The 19,370-nt window shown below is 40.8% G+C and overlaps 2 protein-coding genes across 6 annotated transcripts in view; one reads left to right on the plus strand and one right to left on the minus strand.

Moving 5' to 3' along the window:
* Positions 1 to 2,251: 2,251 nt before the first annotated feature.
* klhl38a (kelch-like family member 38a) lies at positions 2,252 to 7,658 on the plus strand. The gene is made up of 4 exons (XM_040122098.1): positions 2,252 to 2,341; positions 4,117 to 5,473; positions 5,714 to 5,819; positions 6,622 to 7,658. Exons 2-4 carry the CDS (start codon positions 4,118 to 4,120, stop codon positions 6,909 to 6,911), a joined length of 1,752 nt encoding a protein of 583 aa, XP_039978032.1. The 5' UTR covers positions 2,252 to 2,341; position 4,117; the 3' UTR covers positions 6,912 to 7,658.
* A 2,033-nt stretch (positions 7,659 to 9,691) lies between these two features.
* spire1a (spire-type actin nucleation factor 1a) overlaps positions 9,692 to 19,370 on the minus strand; it is a 30,796-nt gene continuing 21,117 nt past the window's right edge. The window contains exons 9-18 of one of the 5 annotated variants that reach the window (XM_040121741.1): positions 17,560 to 17,607; positions 17,011 to 17,165; positions 16,465 to 16,546; positions 16,196 to 16,338; positions 13,932 to 13,961; positions 12,866 to 13,003; positions 12,688 to 12,758; positions 12,566 to 12,593; positions 12,237 to 12,400; positions 9,692 to 12,127 (exon numbers count right to left, since the gene is read on the minus strand). In XM_040121741.1, coding sequence (XP_039977675.1) covers positions 11,860 to 12,127; positions 12,237 to 12,400; positions 12,566 to 12,593; positions 12,688 to 12,758; positions 12,866 to 13,003; positions 13,932 to 13,961; positions 16,196 to 16,338; positions 16,465 to 16,546; positions 17,011 to 17,165; positions 17,560 to 17,607 — 1,127 coding nt within the window. In that variant the 3' untranslated portion in view covers positions 9,692 to 11,859. The remainder of the gene's footprint in view (positions 12,128 to 12,236; positions 12,401 to 12,565; positions 12,594 to 12,687; positions 12,759 to 12,865; positions 13,004 to 13,931; positions 13,962 to 16,195; positions 16,339 to 16,464; positions 16,547 to 17,010; positions 17,166 to 17,559; positions 17,608 to 19,370) is intronic. The other 4 variants (XM_040121737.1, XM_040121738.1, XM_040121739.1 and 1 more) reach the window with 4 other exon arrangements.

Genomic DNA, 19,370 nt, shown 5'->3' on the forward strand with positions numbered 1-19,370 from the left:
TTTTTCATTTTTAAAAAGGGTAAGGAAACAGCAGGGCAAATCTAGGTCTTAAAACTAAATTTTGACATTGGGACCTTCTCGGCACGTAGATTAGTTAATTAACAAGGACCCACCTTAAGGTCCTTATTGTGTCAGTTATATTGTTTTTTAGTGGTGCATATTCTCAAACAAACTTTTACTCAAATTGATATTAATCACTTGTCAGTAAGCCTTGAGTTTACAGACAGCCATTTAGTAACCTTTAGTAAATCTTGGTTTTAAGATAAACTTGAAACTAAGGTCAGGTTTCAAGTTTATCTTACAAAGCATCATTCAAAACATAAAAGCATCAAGAAAAATAAAATATAAAACATAAAATGAAAGTGTATAGAAGCATCCAAAAATATTACAGACCATAATATATCATCATTTTTATTAGGATTTCTAAATTGCCTCCAAGAATTCAGATTTTAAAAAGGGCAATATCCTGATTTACCGCTGCACACTTTTGGGCCTGAGCTTTGTCAGTGGATATAAAAGTCCCAGAAGCGATCATTACTCAACAGCAGGTAAATCAGTGACTCGACAATGGAAGATGTTAAGCCAGTAGATATTCAGCTTCTTCCCTGAAGGAGTCTGTAGTCCACACTATGACCTATGAGCATGAAGCTGTCACTTGGTAACTGGTAACAGAGTGTAGGATTTCTACCAAAGCTGCGTGCGCTCACGTGTCAAGATGTCTGAGTTGCTGACAGCTCACTTTATCATAGCCCTGTCATTCAGTCTGTCCACATGTAACTCCAGTTCCTTGTCATATGACACTAAACAAACATGACAATAATTCATCTCACTGCCTCAGGAGCTGCAAGGAGCGCAAGTGAGAGAGGGGCTGTAGATAAGGCCCCTTTGACAAATAAAGAAATGACAACTTAGAGAAAGGAACTGTGAGGAAAAGGAGGCTTAAATGCCTCAGAGCCATATCGCTCTCTGGGAAATATGAGTGCAAAGATGAGGTTATGACATAAATGAATATTTCATTACTCTTTTAATCTTGCCCTCTTTAATTTGAAGGATTTCTAGAGCCCTGAAGAGGTAAAGGTATCCAGTATTTGACAAAAAAGCAAACTTAGAAAAAAAATAAATGGAATTTTATATCTATCATATAAACAAACTGTTAAACATATCTATCATATCGAGGCATTTATATCTATGGTTGAATCCTAAAATAAATATAAAAGGGAGAAAAGCTACAGCGAGAATTTCAGAAAGCATCTTGTTTCATCTTGTTTTTTTAGTATCTGATTCTTGTAACAAGAAAGAAGAAGGTATGACACTGCTTTTTAAAGAAGAAAAACTTAAACCTTAAGATCGTAAGGATTACAGCTTTAAACACTAAAGTCACAAGCAAAAATGACCTGGTAATTTTTGCAGTGATCACCTAACCCCTTATGACCCATTACTTTATATCAGCCAAAGAGTTCTCTATACGATATTAAGTCATTTTTAATGGGGTAGTTTTTTTTTTAATGGAGTATAGTAAATAATACCACTAACCTTGAAATATAGACAATGAGAAACAAGTTGGGTTTTTTTGGACAAACAGTAATACTCCCCTTTATGCAGAATTTAGGGTAATGGGTGTTATTTGGCAACGTGACACACACATTGCTACTAAGTAACGGCTCACACAGGCAACTAGTAGTTGTAGTAGTAATAGTAGTCTTCTCCACTTTTGCACACTCATGAACCAACACACAGAAGCACCACCACACCTTGAGACCTTGAGGTAAACTGAGCCCAGATCTTACAGCTGTTTCTCCTGATCAAGCTGGCCCATCAGCGCTGCTCTATATTTACCTTCATCCTGGGTTACACACACATGAGGGAGGATGAGGAGGGAGGGGAGGACTTAAACAGCACAGGAAGATGGACAAGGGTTAGCAGCTCAGGGGCATTTGGATTAAACACCAGCCTGGGGGGCCTCTATGGCTGACTCAGGACCCCGTGATGATTCTCCCTCTCCTGGCTATTGTAAACACCCTCTCCACTGGACCCTGGTAGAGCTGTTAAGCCTGCAACTGGGTACCAAACAGCTCCGTGTCACATGAGAGGCCTGGCTGGAGACACAGTGGCACAGGATACTATTCTTAGCTGCAGGAATGTACACAGTGGCCTCATGGCTAGCTCGACAGCGCCTAACCGGAGAGCCTTGTCGTTTCTCTGTGTCATGCCCCTTCTCTCTCCCTAACTACACTACCCACTTTCTCTCTGGACGGGATTCTTTTTTGGTTGGAATTGATATTTTTTCTCAGACCAGACTGACAAGATATTTTGGATATTATTGATTTTCTGAGGGCAGGAGGTAAGGTTTCACTCAGTCACAGATGTTGCTGATGATCCAAATCGTATTATCTAATGCTTTAACGTATTGTGTAACAGCAGTATTCTTTGATTTCTCAAATCAAAGCAAACAAATAAGTAACAGATTAATATGTAAGTAAGTAGAGTTGGAGTCAGACACTTGTACGATGACTGAAGTGAGTCTGTGCCACATGCTGTTACTTAATAGTAATAGTCATTGGATTTTTATGATATATTCATTAATCAGCGTTTGCAGTTAGACACATATCATTGTGACAGTTGATTGAATGAAATAAAGGATAATCTGTCTTTAAAAAGTATAGAAAGCCAAATTGGTTGAATTGTATGTGAATAATATACAATAATATTATCAATATTGCAGTACCTTTTGAATTCTGTTCTTGGTCTCCACCAGCAGGTCTTGTTTAAGATCTTAGAGGAAACCGATTGCGGAAAAATGTCACTAACATAGTATACAATAATGATTAGAGGTTCAAATATATCAGATAAGCTGGGCCCGTAAATGGGAGTAAATCAGTAGCTGTCGTGGGAGTGATTAGTAGACCTAGTGTTGCTAATAGCCCGATGAAATTCACGCTCTTTAAACAGCAGGCTTGTCACAAACCCTCCAACCAGGGAGAGACAGACTGAGACTGAGAGGAGAGGTATGGTTTTAAAAAAAAAAAAAAAAAACCTAACATATAGAAAATAGCAACAGAAACAGACGAGGAGAGAAAGGCCCAGTGAGAGAAATTCAGCGTGATGGAGAGACAAACATAGATGGTGTGCTGACACAGCTCTGTTAGTGTTAGGAGTGATGGGCAGCTTCATAACAGAGATTTGGCCTGATGCTACATGGATGCATCCTGATAATTTAGAAGGGGTTTAAAACAGAAATCTGCGAGTCAGTAATTCACATTAAGGACAGCTGCTCTGCAGGAGTTTTAAGAGTTTAAGTGCGAGCTAATTAATGAAAAGGTTTGCTATCAGAGGGATCCACGCGATTAGTCTGAGGGAAAAGGTAAAAGCCAGATAAAAGGTCAATTGAAAAAAAGACTAAGTGAAACTGTACGGGCCTGTTATATCATTTACTTCTACAAGGCATGCTGTTTTGCAGATATATATTTCTTTAATAGCTTACGGATTTAGCTAATCCATTGCTGTTATGCACTCTGTCTGAATTTCTCTGAAAAGTGCTCTACATCTATATTCCTTGAAAGCATGATTCATTATACGCAATTTGAAATAACTAAACTGAATGCAAAGTACCATTTTGGTAGAATAGCCTGGCATCCTCACGGTGAGAATCCAGGAAGTCACTTCGCCTTGCCAAGAAGTAGTGCCAAGTCTGGTACATAACCTCCTGTAAAACTGCAACCTGCTGTTTTACACTTTTGTTGTTGTGTTGATTAAACAAATGTGATACAGGGTGTTTAGTGAGTTCTGGAGGAGCGGGTTGGTGGATTTATTACCTTTGGACAGACCCAGAATAGCCTTTTCCCCCTGTTTCCACTCTTTATGCTGAGCTAAGCTAACGGTGTCCTGGCTGTAGCTTCATATTTAATGTACAGATATAACTGGAGCATGGATCTTCTCATCTAAGAGAGCAAATCTCTGCACAGGTGCTCACCATAGTTTAATAGGACAAATTATAATGTCATCAGTACTGTGTTTTTGTCGACCATCTCATTCCAGGGGACAACAGAAATACGACACTATGATCTTGGACTGATTCCTCCTCTTTTTTACCTTTCTCTCTTTTTCTGCTTTACACAGAATGGCCTGTAGACCACGAGACGTTTTCTCTTTCAAAGACTCAGAACTTCCCTCCCACCTACTTGCCCAGCTCAACATCCTCAGGCAGGAGCGTATCCTGACAGACGTTCTGCTCTGCACAGAGCATCAGGAGATCCCCTGCCACAGGAACGTCCTGGTGTCCAGCAGCCCGTATTTCCGCGCCATGTTCTGTAGCAACTTTCTGGAGAGCAGTCAGTCCCGTGTGAATCTGAAGGGAATCTCTTCCAATGTCATCAGTGGCATTGTGGACTATGTCTATACAGGCTGCATCACTATCACAATGGAGATTGTGCTCCCCCTCATGCAGGCAGCATCCATGCTTCACTATGGAGGTCTCTTTGAGGCCTGCTCATCTTTTCTCCAGGAGCAGTTGAGTCCAGAAAACTGTCTGAGCATGATCCGGCTTTCTGAGATCCTTCATTGTGAGAGTTTGAGGGAGAGAGCAATGGAGATGGCTGTGAGTTGTTTCTCTGATGTAGCTTCTACAGAGGACTTCTGTGAGTTGTCTCTCCCTGAGCTCATGTGTTACCTAGAGGATGACCGACTTTGTGCTGAGGAGGAGCAAGTGTTTGAGACCCTCCTGGCGTGGATCCACCATGACCCGTTCTCACGACGTGGTGCAATCCATGATCTCTTCAAGAAAGTCCGTCTTCGCTACATCCATCCAACTTACCTCTTCCAATTCATTGCCAATGACCCTCTAGTGCAGTCCTCCACACTCTGTACTGAGATAATCGAGTCAGTGCGTCGCCTGATGCTTACAGTCAGCACTAAGTGTAGTCGGGAGCTCAAGCCACTTTGGACCACACCACGACGTTACACCTGCAGAGAAACACTGGTGGTGGTTGGAGGACGCAAAAACAATGAACAAACGTCACGAGAGGCCCTACTATATGATGAAAGGACTCATCGTTGGCAATGGTTGGCCAAGCTCCCTCTGCGGCTCTACAAAGCTTCATATGTGTGTATTCACAGCATCCTCTATGTGCTTGGCGGGCTCAGCCTCTGCATGACATCAGGCAACAGCTCAGTCAGCGCCACAGTTTACACACTCTCCCTTAAAACCAACCAATGGAGAACTGCTGAGCCCATGTTGGAGCCACGGTACGCCCACCAGAGTGTGTCCTACCTGCACTTTATTTTCGTGTTAGGAGGCATTGGGGTAGACAAGCGAATCTCCCAGTCAGTAGAGAGGTGTAACAGTATGTTTAATCAATGGGAGGCCATGGCACCGATGCCCACAGCGGTGTTGCATCCAGCCGTTGCAGCCAGTGATCAGAAGATCTATGTTTTCGGAGGGGAGGATGCCATGCAGAACCCAGTCAGGCTGATTCAGGTAGAGAAGACTAATTTTTCTATGATCCACCAATCAACACTGAAGTGCCAGTGCTTGTTGCCTGTATTTGCCATTTAAATATAGCTATGGCCTTAAACAGATTTTATTGTCAGTATATGTGGATAGAAGTTTAAGAAAGCAAACATTCACAAAAGTGACACAAGCATATGGTAAATCACCACCTTTGATGCTCTAGAAAACAGACAGACTGTTGTGTGTCGTGATGTCATGTGTCAACAGGTGTATCACATCTCTCGCAACTTCTGGTCGAGGCTAGAGACAAGGACGGTGAAAAATGTTTGTGCCCCTGCTGCCGTAATAGAGGACAGGATCTACATCATAGGAGGTGAGCTCAGATTTCCGTCTGAAAAAACAAATAAGTTGTGTTCCCTACCATTTACATCGTTTCACAGTGGAAATGTAGTCATTAACATCTTTACAGTAGGTGTTAATTTTAACTGATTTTTAAATTATGTAGGAATCTTATGTATGAATCTTTAAAGGATAGGGCGGGCATTATTTGTGTTATTGTCAACAAATCCTTTGAAAAGACTTAAACCAACAATGTGTTAATCTGTCTCTTGATACTTTCTGACTTCCCCACGCTGTGACTCTCAGCACCAAGCCTACTGCTTCCTACAGAAGACATAAAGACATAAATCCTATCTAATCATAAAAAAAAAAATCAGATCATCAATATGTGGTTTTATTTTTCAAATAGGCTCAGTAATTTCCTGAAAAAGCAAGGCACTGTAGTTTTTACCAAACATGGGAGAGTAAAGAGGAGTAAATAGTACATTTTCGGGGGACTAGTTTCAGCTGTGGATTAATTCACATATGGTACGCTAGTGAGTATTTCTAGCAGCAGTACAGTCTGCATTTAGTTTTGAGTCAACGCTCAAAATTAACTGCAGTGCGCATATTAATTGTAATGATCACACCCAGTGCAGTGTTGTGGCTCAGTGATGTGTTTTTAAAAGTTTTTAAACAGCAATTGAGCTCTATAGCACAGAGGACTAAGCTACAACCAGGCTTTGTCTACACAGACAATACTTGTTAGTATGATGAATACATTGTAGGTTTTGGTCTTTTCGTGTTATTTGTTGACCGGATATAATATATCACCGGACTGAAAATGTCATTTCCAGGGTACACCAGGCGAATGATAGCCTACGACACCAAGGCCAACAAATTCGTCAAATGTGAGAATCTAAAGGAGCGAAGGATGCATCACAGCGCCACAGTGATCAACAACAAGCTCTATGTTACCGGTGGACGCATCCTCAATGGCCACGATGTCATCGAGGACTCAGACTGCTTCGAGTGTTACGACCCAAAGACAGATGTTTGGACTTCGAAAGGCTCTTTGCCGTACAAGCTCTTTGACCACGGCTCTTTGCCATTAGTCTGTGTTTTCAACAGACCCAACCCACCGTGACCTATCATCCAATCAGCCACTTTTGGCAAATGCTTAGCTGCATGTTCTTCACCTCCCCTTTGCCATGATTTATTGGCCTCTAACTACACAAAAGGGAGACCATTTCAAACCAACTGCATTCCTTCACGCAGCTCAGTCTCTGCCACAACTTAGCAGAATGTTAAGTCAGGCTGCCTTTAACATAAATGAAAGGAGAGCTCAGCTTATGTGCAGAGGTGTCATGTCTAAGGCTCCTGGAGGAAAAACTGAACTGAGAGCCCCAGAGATGACAAGAGGCTTTCGTACTTATACAACAAGCAGCTGTTCAGACACATACGTAATCCACAAAGCTCTTTCCGCAGATGGCTGCACTCGTTTGATGCTAACTAAAAGTGTTAATGTTTTAACTTACCAGACATTCATACACAGCATATCACTCTGGCTGGCAGCTGCAGATGTCTTCTGTGTAGCAGTTAAATACATAGGGCGTTATATGTCTGGCTGTGGGTTAACTCTATGAGCTCTGCTTGTTTTGTAAAACGTAAGATGACAGATCAGACAGCTACTAAAGTTGCACTTTATAGAAAATACATTCCTCCTTGACCCACACGCCTCTTACAGAGTGCACTTGATGATGAAAGCACAATGTGACAGAACATGGACAAGCTCCCATGGCAAAATGCGGTTGTCTATCATGGTTGCTGAAATGTTGCTAAGAACAGTTTTACTGAAATGACATTATCTGGGCCAACATTATTCCAGTTTTACTGGCTTGATCCATGACTTTGAGAATTATTCCTGCAACCCCCCACAGACCATGTTCTGTATATCATTTTATGAATGTTATGCTTGCAACATACAGTACCGAAAGCAGAATGAAAAGATGTGATATTTCAGATAAGTAAAAGCACTGTAAGCACAGAGGACTGTGTTTTCTTCAGGGGTGGTTTACCTTTGATTTCACGATATGCAATCGTTAGATAAAGAAAACGACTTTGCAGGCAGCTACGTTAAAGTGAGGACATGCAACAATGCTGCCTTTGAATGCAAGCGCCTGGTGGCGATGCAGTGACCTGATAACCGCCACTATGACTGGAAATGGTTTGGGGGAGATTGTCGTGGTTTGCGGCCCACAATGGGCTCATGTTCATATTTCAAACTGAACCTGAAATCCATCTTCCATTCGTCTGACGGAACAACAGAACGAAAACAGAACTGTGCCAGATGTAATGCGTGACAAAAACCAGAAAGACATTGGCCAATGAGACTGTGGAGACTTGTCTTACTATTATCACCCCCAACGGATGATCTGTGGCATGCATCCCTGTGGTGAGTCTATCTATTTAAAACTGCATCACTGATCGACTGCATGATGCACAATGTGCTGCTGTTACTTGCACAATTTAGAGACCTGTTTTTCTTTTCTTTAAAATCTTTCATTTCTTATTGTACAACATGCTTACATTCTGGTTATTTACACCCCTGTGTGGGACTTGTTTTTTCAAAGGAACACTTACTTATGTTTTTACACTATGTGGTAATACAACAGAGAAAATCCTGTTTTTAATTTATTGCTATGCTTTATTGCTTTCTCTACATACAAGAACAACTGACTGAATCTGTGTGTTCTGCTCACTGGTCTTTAGCTGTACTTGGTGCAGACTTAAACGGTTCTGCATGTTTCTGCAGACTGGCTGAGTCATGTCCCCTTCATACACAAGGGAACATTGTTGACACGGACACAGAAACATGTTCACCGGGGATCAGGTGACACGTTTGCTCACCATACATCATTAGCTACCAGTGCAACATCCACAAAAATACTGCATTAAATTTAACTTTGGTGTAATATTGTAAGTGTTTTGAAAGAAAGTTAAAAGAGTCTATCTTAGATTAAATTAACACAGTGCTTTATGTTACAGAATGACTGACATGTGCCAACCTCTTGACCACAAGTAGGCCCTTCGAGAGGCTCAACTCATATGAGGCCTCCAGTGGAGTTGACATTAGGGGAAGAGATCTGGGATCAGATTTCTCTCTTACATTTTAATCCCTACCCATTAGTGGTGAAACATTCAAACTTGCCTGGGAGCAGCAACTAAACGGGAATTTCATTACACTCCACATTAGCAAGCTCAGACTGTCACTGGGTTAAATCGCTCCTTGTTAGCCTGGCCATTCTAAATGCCTCGTAACAACCCCCTATTTGTCTGTCATTATCCAGACAAACATACTGTAAACAATGAGGCTAAAGCTGTAAAAATCTGAACTGTATCCCGATAATTTGCCGTCAGCTGTCAGATGTCATATGCTCCACTCAGTTAGCCAGAGCAGCATTTAGGAACAACACCCTGTGAAACTTTTTTACTGAGCTGCTGCTAAATACACAGCTTAGTCAGACTTTTTTATTGACTGTGTGTTTGCTTGCCGTCTTTCCATAGAAACCGGCGTGTGAGGGTCACCCTTCAGGGAGGCTGTGGCTTGGCAGGTTATTTTCAGTGTCTGTTACTAACCCATCAAGGGATAGCATTTCATCGCTAGCCAACGCTGTGTGTGAGCGTATGCGCAAACAGACACTCACACAACTGTGGTTGAGTTCCCTGTAGGAGCAGCATGCATCAGCACACACATATCGTACATTAACCAATATCCACGACTATAAACCTTATGCTGTATAACCCTTGTAGCTCTTACTGTATTTTCATTTGAACTTTTTCACCTAAATCTAGTGAAAATAAGCAACAGAATCAATTTTAAGATTGCGCACGGCCTTTTTAATTTTTTTTTTAATAGCAGAAGAAAACTACATGAAGATCAAGAAACCAAATAAAAGAAGGAAAAGTGAGGCAATAATTTTCAGTTGATAAAGTTAGTATTACTTGCAAGGTCTCCAGGTAGGCCAAGGTAAAGTATTTCAGTTTAATGTACTGTCAGCATTCCTAAAATGACAATTATTGCAGCTGGTCAATTGCAAAAAAAGGGTTTGTATGTAACACTTTGTGATATTTTATTATTGTATCAGCATAATCAAGTATATCAATTCTGAATAAGGAAAAGTGATGTAACTTAAATTGCCTGCAATACACATCTCCTACCACATGATGTCCCTAACACAACAATATGATGTGAAGACAACACAAAGATTTCCTTCCGTCGCCCTCTGCTGCCGGATAGGACTTTGCACTCGTGTGCTCGCTAATACTTCACATTTGTGAAATTGAATTTACCACCAAGCTTGAAATCATGTAATAGGGTGACTGAGTCATAAAGTAAGGATCATGATTTTATTATAATTTCTTTGATAAAAACAAATAGATCACAATACAGCATGCACACATTCCTTACAGAGGTCCAAAATGAAACTGGTCAGATGTACTATTTCCTTGGAACATGGCATCATTGACGGGCTGGTTAGGCTTCCTGTTCATTTGGTAACAATTGTCACAAAACACACTATATGAACATGAGAACATGAGATTTGTATGTGTGTATGTATGCATGTGTATATATGTGAGTGAGACTGTGCCGTCTTGAAAAGGATAAAATGTTCATAAAGTATATTCAATGACAATGATACACTTAAAAATGCCTAAAATCAAGTCGGTGGAGTGTTTTGTTTTAGCCATTGTTCTTCCTTACAGACAACCTGCAGCCATTCACACACATTTTCATTCATGAGGAACCGTGGGAAATGGCACTATGGAGCCCCATGATGTGAAAAACAAAGATTTTTAATTAAGACAAAAACCAAACAAAAACAATAAATTGGTCCAATAAAAGTGCTATTTGCAATTTAGCGTAGTATCTTAACACTGAGGAGTTTATAAACTATACAATAGAAATAAAATCTATTACACTGACACAAACATAATAACATTAATAACAAAAGGTCTCAGAGAAGAATTTTAAATAAAGAAACTCCAGAGGCAGAAATCTTAAAACATGGTAAAATTATACTTCTACTGAGTTAAGTTTTTTTATATTAAATTTAAATTTTTGAACAAGTAAGATATACAGCATGTACACATTCATAACCCACATTTCTGTGCTTCTATTACCAAACCAAACCTTGGATTACCCTAAAATGCCCCCCATTGAGTTATCACACATATATACACAATAGCTCCGTATCTACAAAGGCATTCAAAGAAAAAAGGGAAAAAAAAAAATTACATTTTGGCACCAGGCACAGAATTGAATATACATTATAACTAAAAGCTAAACCCTGCCCAGAAAAATAAACTGACTATTCCCACCCCTCAACGCATTATGTTCTAACAGTAAATATGCATATAAACTGGCTAAAAAATGAATGATGTAACATTTGGCATGATTGTTGCTGGAAGAATAAAGGAGGGACAGGGAAGTGGCTGAGATCTACCCCAGCAGACCTGACAGGAGGATCTACAGTGCATTTCTGTCAAAAAAGACAATCGGTTGTTCTTCCTGAGTGCTCGAAGTAAACAGGAACTGGAAAACTTATTGATAGCTAAGATTAGGGTTGGGCCTTGAGATTATTTACATGAAATCACTGCAACGTTTGGCTTTCTGTATCCTCTGATCCCACTCTTATATCAAATATACATTCTTTTATCTGGTTCACAATCGCGACATCAGCAGCTCAGTATATCCATCTTACCCACCGTGTCCTGAACCATCACTGCCACTGACAGAAACATGGCTCTCCTTTGTTCCCTGGCAGCTACTGCAGAGTCCTGACTAGTTATGACCAATCGTAGCGTGCCAGCTTTTCCTGAGAGGGGGTAAGGTATAAGAACCTTTACTACCTTTGGGGTGGGATGGACTGGCTTCGTGGTCACCTCAGATTTTTTGAAAATCACCATTTATATAAAATGCATTGAACCAGTCCGTGTCAAAAGTAGACTAAGGGGATTTTTAATTTTTTTTTTTTTTCCATTGAACGAAAAAGCTCAGCGTTAACAAAAGTGCACAGGGCAGTCCCTACTTTCTACACCTCATTGATGGTGCGCTCTGAGGGCCTGAAGTTGATCGAGTTAGAAGATGACATGTAGAAGGATTGGGTTTTGCGATTCAGACGGGCACGCTTGGTGGCCACGCAAAGGCTGCGCTTGCTGGAGGAGATGATCTCCGTGATGAACTTTTTGCAGTCTACACAGACCTCCATGGTGACCCAGTCCTCTGTCAGCTCCTTGGGCAGCTCAGGCTCGTCCTGTGATCGGCCGTCTTTGCTGCTACTACTGCCATGCTTGGACAACCTGAGGACAGAGAGAAGTAATGAACAACTAACCTGACAAAACATGACCTTTTTACCAGATTTTCTTAGTATTAAAAAAAAAAAAAAAAAAAAGTTCTACAGTAACATACTTGTAAACACTGCGGCGTAAGCTGTGTCGGCTGTGTCCAGACCCAAACGGGTGCTTTTCAGACTCTGCCGGGGCAGACGCTCCACTTGCCTCTTCTTTAGCCATAGCACTGGGACCCAAAGAGTAAATGGGCAAGGTGGAATAAGGCTTAGATGGCAGCCGTATCTGGGAGGTACAAAGATACACAAAATGATGAAAACCGCTTGTTCAGTATTTATAGAAAACCTTACAGTTTTCATGGATGAGCTAATAGGTGTCAAGAGTGTCAATACATTTTTTAGAAAACTATTCATGAGTGTGTTAAATATACATAAGTCAACAGCCTCCTACCTTTTTAGAGCACTGGGAACACACGGGCCTGGGGGAAGGTAAAAATTAAGCCTTCAGTTAGATATTACTGAACAGCTGCTGTACTTATGTTGAGTGGTTCTAGTAAAAGCGATTCAATTTACCTTTTGCAGAACTGGCAGGTGTAGGACCAGGTAAAGAGGGAGAATCTCTTGGTGCGACATGAAAAGCACAGCTAGAGAGGAAAGAATGAGGCGAGGTAAATGGTATCTGATGCATTTAAATAAAGACAGAATAAATCAGCCTGACTGAAGACAAAACTCTACAGGTTGTTTTTTCTACCTTTCCTTTCTTGAGGGCGTTGTAGATGTCTTTGTACTGCTGAAACTTCTCCAGCTCAGCCTTGACCAGAACCTGTCTGATGTGCATCACCTCCTCCACCGTCAGAGCCAGACACTCCACTGGGTAGCAGAACTCCTCCTGGAAGAACAGGGCTATCACATCAGCAAGCTCCCTTAACGTTCACAGAGCAGCAAACGCACAACCCGAAAACGGCGCTAAAGCAAGACGTGATGGCATCTGCTGCCAGAGAGACTAACACCATGTGAGTGTACCTGAAGGCAAAAACCGAGCAAAACAGTCACACTGAGTCCCACAAAACACGAGCACCTGTTACACACCACTTAACCAAAAGGACCAAACATGCAATGAGATGGTGAGGGTGAAAACTGTCCTCTACTTAAAAGGATGCTTCCAATGACATGGCAGTGTGACAATGAAAAGTAATAAAGACCATCCTGGTGATGTAACACACTCGCCATGTTGGTGGTCCACAGCTTTTGGCGATCAGTTTCCTTTATTCAATGATTCTATTTACTTTATTCCTGACCACAGGTCCATATTAAAAAATAAACAAAAAGCAGATTCGACAGATAGGAGTCACCCAATTTAGCTTGTTGATTTTTATGTTTACTTCTTACGTAACTCAGTAGAAGTGCAACCATACAAACCATAACATGCATGTTTTCCGTACATAGGAATGTTTTACAACATTACACAACATTTCTTCTACCCAACCAAGCAAGTGGACCCCCACCATGTTGCAAGTTGGAGATTTGACATAGCCGGGAGCCTTTTCAAAATTTTCAGCATTTGTCTCAACTCAATGCAGCCAAAGTCAAACTTGACAGAAGTAAAAAAAACATTGCTCAGAGAGCTTTACTTTTATTAATCATTTACACTCAGTTAGCTAGCATTAGAACATGTGAGCCTCTGTTGTAAATGTTCACAGATTCTTTCTCAACTTTTGTCTTCTTTGAATTATACGGTATATTCTGGTGGGGTTCCCCACACAGTGTTATGGGCTTTGGATAATGTCATTTAATGAAATGCAGTAACAGTGACATACCGTGCCCTGAGCACCACTGACAGCTTCCACCTGACCAGCAGACAGAGGGAACAGGAAATTCAAACAGAAGTAGGACCTTATGTTCAAACAAGCTAATCACATTCAGTGCTCTTCATAAAATTTAATACAAGAACTCCATGAGCTTATTAGAGGATATTTTTGAGAGACTCTCAGTTACATCATTATTTACAGCCAAATTTGTGCGACACTTAATAAAAATCTACATAAATAGACAAGGTTTACTACAGTTCTTTAGGAAAACATCTGTATTATAATTCATACATTATTACATAAACTCACTCCCTGCGTGAGCACATACCATTATTTAACTTATTTCATTTCATACTGCACGTGACATGAAATTTGATTTCATAACAGCAGAACTTCGTAACAGCGAGTCTCATGATTGAAAAATCATCTTACAGCATCTGTCTGAAAAGGAAGAGAGAAGATGGTAGCCTTCATCTCATGATTTAATTTTTTTTCTGCTCCTTCATGGACACCAGAGATTCCAGCTGGTGTCTACTGATGGTGCAGAGCTACATATTACACATCCCTGCTAGTTTTTCCCAAAATCTTCTTTCTTCTGTGCCCCCTAACTTGTTCCTCTTTTGTAAGTTAAAAGATATGCATAAAATAAACAAAACTTTAAACAAAAACAAAAAAAACAAAAAAAAGGATGGGGATGGATAGCCAGGATTTGGACCAAGTTACCTTGGCGCTGGGGTCCGCCATCAGCTGCAGCATTATACAAAATAGAAAATGACTGTAAGTAAGTCTTTGGGACAAGAAAGCCAACCATTGTAAACACGTTAATGAGATTTAATGTGAGCACCACAAGGGGAGGGGAGCTGCAACAAAAATCTTACTCTTTTACATCTACCAGAGAAGCTCAACTCCCAGTATCTATGTGAAAGGCAAGGCATGCTTGGGCATGTGCCTGTATCAAAAAAAAGGGGAGAGGAAATGAAAAGAAACATGGCTTCTGATAAAAAAAAAAAACTCATCGATTTCATCATTAAAAGGGTGACTAGAAAACTGTAAATGGTATATTTGGATTACCTCGAACTGTCAAAGATTTGTATAAAAATTCTCATTTTTTAGAGGCAAGACAGGGTGTTTTAATGTGAATCATCAGCATTATTGGAGTGATAAAGTTAAATAAATTACATAAGAGCAGTGGTACTCAAAATTAACTTTACTCTGGATCATGTTTAAAATAGCAATGCAGGAGAAATGGTCACTAATTACCTCTGCCAAGGAGGTTAAGTAATCATCCGTGTGTTTGTTTGTTGGTTTATTTGCCAGCAGGATTACGCAAAAACCGCTGAACAAATCTGCACTGAACTTGGCGCATGGGCCAGGGAAGAACCCATTTAATTTTGGGGCGGATGTGGATCATTCACTATGAATTTGAATTTTTTCCTCTGAAGTCTGGTGTGTGTTGTTTGACATTGGTCTTGCTGAAGGTCTGCAATGGTGAGTGATTGCTGGAGTATGTAAATGCAAGACAAATTCCCTTGTGAATGGACAATAAAGTGTTATCTAATGTTATCTTACTGAGCACATTTTCTAGTTTTAATTATGAGATGCTATGAAAATGTAGTGTAAAACTTTAAATATCAAGTTATGCCCGTGAGAACTGTCCCCTCCAATGGTTTAAGTGAAATCTCCTGATGTGACGACTTTCTGCTGGTTGTAAATAGGGCTTCTGGTTCAGCGCCAGAGGTCTGCCATTAAACTAGAAAGTGGTGCAAATGCACCAATTCCATCTAAAGCGGCCTGTCCTGTGGTTTCAATTACATCCATCAACCTCACTAGAATCATACGACCAGCACAGCGTTACTCAGAGAACCAATGACTTCATGGCAAACAAGTTAGCAGTCACAGGACGGGAGTAAATTCAACAGACGTGTATTGGTGTGCGGTGTTGTTGGCAGATGTAACAACAGTAATGGGCTGCATTCATTCAATTCATATGTGATGTCCATATTTATGATTCAACTCTGCAATTCCCATCCACACATATTCTGCTTTGTATTTAGTTAAATTTTATTACTGTACAGATTGTTGTAGAATTGACTGATCAGAGTAGAGAATAGTTTTAATTATAAGAATAAAGAGTGTCATATACCAGCTTAATTATGATTTGCAACTGTTATGTCTGTGATGCAATGTGGGAGATTTAAGATTTGTCATGAAGCATTCATTTTTTCAGGCCCTGATGGTTAATCCGATAGAAACAGTTCCCATAGTTAACCTACCAAAGACTTGGAGCTCTGTTTGGATGGAGGTACAAAGGGTTGGACACTAGTGGGTGCCTCCTTCTCGATAGAGTGCCGCCTCTGTGGAGACTGTCGCTTGTCTGGCTGTGGGGTGGTGGAGACAGGCAGGAACTTTGGAGGAGCTGGAGACATAGGGCAAACAAAGAGGAGTGCATGAAAAGGCAGCTGAGGAGTGAACATTGGCAAAGCTTTGGCAAACAGTAGACCATAATAAAGCATGTTACAGTATATTCAAGGTAATCTCTTACCCTTCTTCCCTATGACAGACTCGGGTGACGTGTCCTCCATCAAAGATGTGGACATACTGGAGCTGCTCCGCGTAGGCTCCTCCTATCACCCCGAGGATTACACACACATTTAGTCATGAGATACTGATAGCTTCAAACTACTTTGATTACTACATAACAAAACGAATCTAGTCCAATTTTCCCAAGAATTATTAACAAGCTGGTTGTCTGAGAGATAGTTTCAGCAGTATTTTTGAAAAGCCTGTTAAAATAAGCCAATTTGGGCAGCCTCAATTTACATATCTGGAAAATTCATGATTCATGTCTTCTAAAATAACAAACACCAAAATGATTTGTAACATGATCATTTATGTACCAAGTGTCATTTGATTTTCTTTTACTTTAGTTATACAGCAGATACTGTATCAATATTTTTAAAGCTGCTAAATTACAATATGACCTTTATTATGTAACTAAACCGTTTAGACTTTCTCTTTCCAAGCACTTAATAAAAGAAGTTGTCACAATAAGGGGATGATCATCTTATGAGCACAGCCAGCAGCTTACATCAGATTCGGAGCTGTCCAGCTCGGCCAGCGTGGGCGCCCTGAGCAGCCTCTTCCTCTGGCTAAGCGGCTGCACTCCACCTTGACTGGGTCCCGCGGTGCCACTGGCCAGAGATTGGGTGCTGACAGCCAACTTCCTGGGGGCATCAGGAGTATCTGTTGGGTCAAAGATAGAACAGTCACTCAAGAGGAGATGATGACAGCTTTTGTCAAACTGAAGACGATTTTGCTTCCACAAGTGAACCATTAATCATATCATGCACTGTCTCCTTATCTTAAAAGGCTGGCCATCGTGCCTCCTGCGTAAGCTATGGGTGTCTTTGTATTGTACTTATGATACAACAGATTCAGTATACGCAGACCACAAGACAACTTGCAACTCCACTTGCTAATGTTACAGATCTTCTCCTCAGTCGTTTTGACTAAATGAAGCAAACCAGAAGGGCAAAGTGTATTTCGTTGAAAAGACCAAAAAGTATCTGCAAAAACAACAGATCACACCACTAATGCTGGCTTTATACTATGAGAGATCACTTCATGTGTGCTTTACCTGAGCTTCGGAACAAGTCCTGAGGGGTGCTGATGCTTTTCCCTGCGCCTGTAAAGGATTTATGAGAATACAGCCTTCAGCGGGACCACGCACATTAATATTTTCATGCCTAACACCAGACTGGTACCACAGGGAGGGTATGACAGCAACAAGCATCTGTCAGACCAGGTGTGAACTGAGGGGGCTACACTCACACATAGATGCTTTGTGCAGAGCTGGAAAGCACAGAGGGAGAGGGGAGTGAAGGGAAGTACCAGGGGAGCAAAGAAAGGTGATGAGCCGCAGCACAAGCAAATATTATTCCCGCACGTCCATCTGGATTATGGTCGTCCTGAGAACTGCAGTGCTACATTCAGACTATCATCTGCCATTCAACTATTTATCTGAGGTGGGCTGCTGACACCAGCGTTACGTAATTTTTCATATTCCACAGTGAGAGCGGATTAGGGTGACAAGCGGGGCAGGCTGGCTGCAGAGAGTGATGATCTGCAATCTCACTCTACTGGCTCTGCTTCAATGGCCATCCCTCATCACCTAGACCACAGATACTGACTGTGAGTAGCGACTATACCCTGGGCATTTCAAACATTGTTAAATTTACACCATTCATAACATACCTACATACCTAAAATACAGAAGCAATATGCTTATATTTTGCCTCTAGGAAGGCCCTGACATTATCCCAGGAAAAACCTTTGAGTAAAACCAAGATTACAGTTTCACACAGCCTGAGATCTGAGATTAAGTTGCACTGTGCTGATCGATCTTTTCTTTGGATAGAGTCGGTGTGTGTATCATAACAGCCAGTAAGTGACACAAGCATGAAATAAAAAACAAGGTGTGTGTGTGTTTAAATCGGGGAGAAGCAAGTGCTAACCCCAAAAAATAGCCTGGAATGAAACACAAGGAACAACAACAGGAACACGACAGGTTATGTTTATCTTTACCTGATGAGTCAAAACTGTAGGACATGCTAAGAGGTCGCATGACTGACAGATATGCCCATGTTTGAAAAAATGGAAATGCAGGCAAAAAGGAGAAAAAGAAATCCATGAGAGTTAAAATGGATGGTGAAGTCAATACATCAAAAGTTTTTATAAAACATGTAATTCACAAAAATAGACTGTTCCTTAAAAGATAATTTACTCTTTATAATCGCAGATTATAAAGAGTAAGTGTTTCAGACTACCAGTACAGCCTGCCATTCTTTACGATTATGCAACAGCTGCTTTATGTTATGGCCGCCTCCTAAGGCCACCAACAAAAGGCGTGCTGTGTGTACCGCATAGAAGCACTGTATGGTACTGACTTGCAAAATATTTGCTATTTTTATCTGATTACAGACTTTAATGGTTTAAAACATTATCTCATATGGACTAATTATGAATACTACATACTAAAATTACTTCTTATGTGCTGCTGGGTTTTATAAAGGAAACAAAAAGGCAGCATTACATTACAGAATTATATTAACAGAAATGTCAGTGAAGTTAAAACAGTAATCATCAGCCCAAGTTCACATTTGCACTTGGTTCACAGCAACCAAAACAGTTACTTCAGCAGTGCCGGTCTAGCAAACAACTGAGGGATCACAGCTGCAGTCAAAGTCATCCTTGTTTAAACACTATGACACTTCTGATTAAGCGAACACATCAAAGTGGGAAGAGAGCTGTTAGAGTAATCATGATGGGTGCGGTTAAGAATGATTAGGTCACGGTTGATGGTTTTTCTCCGGAGTGAAAATTTGTAAAGAGCAGCCATGCATTAAGTTAACAGCCACACACAGTCAGATTAGAAACAACCGAAGAATG

Source organism: Xiphias gladius, chromosome 24, assembly GCF_016859285.1.
Source record: "Xiphias gladius isolate SHS-SW01 ecotype Sanya breed wild chromosome 24, ASM1685928v1, whole genome shotgun sequence".
Classification (NCBI taxonomy): domain Eukaryota; kingdom Metazoa; phylum Chordata; class Actinopteri; order Istiophoriformes; family Xiphiidae; genus Xiphias; species Xiphias gladius.

What these genes read in the sequence shown, in the direction of transcription:
- klhl38a (XM_040122098.1), top strand. Translation starts at nt 4,118, where the DNA reads ATGGCCTGTAGACCACGAGACGTTTTCTCTTTCAAAGACTCAGAACTT. An exon ending in ACCCAGTCAGGCTGATTCAG is followed by an intron (nt 5,474 to 5,713) that starts GTAGAGAAGACT and finishes ATGTGTCAACAG; the next exon opens with GTGTATCACATCTCTCGCAA. An exon ending in CAGGATCTACATCATAGGAG is followed by an intron (nt 5,820 to 6,621) that starts GTGAGCTCAGAT and finishes TGTCATTTCCAG; the next exon opens with GGTACACCAGGCGAATGATA.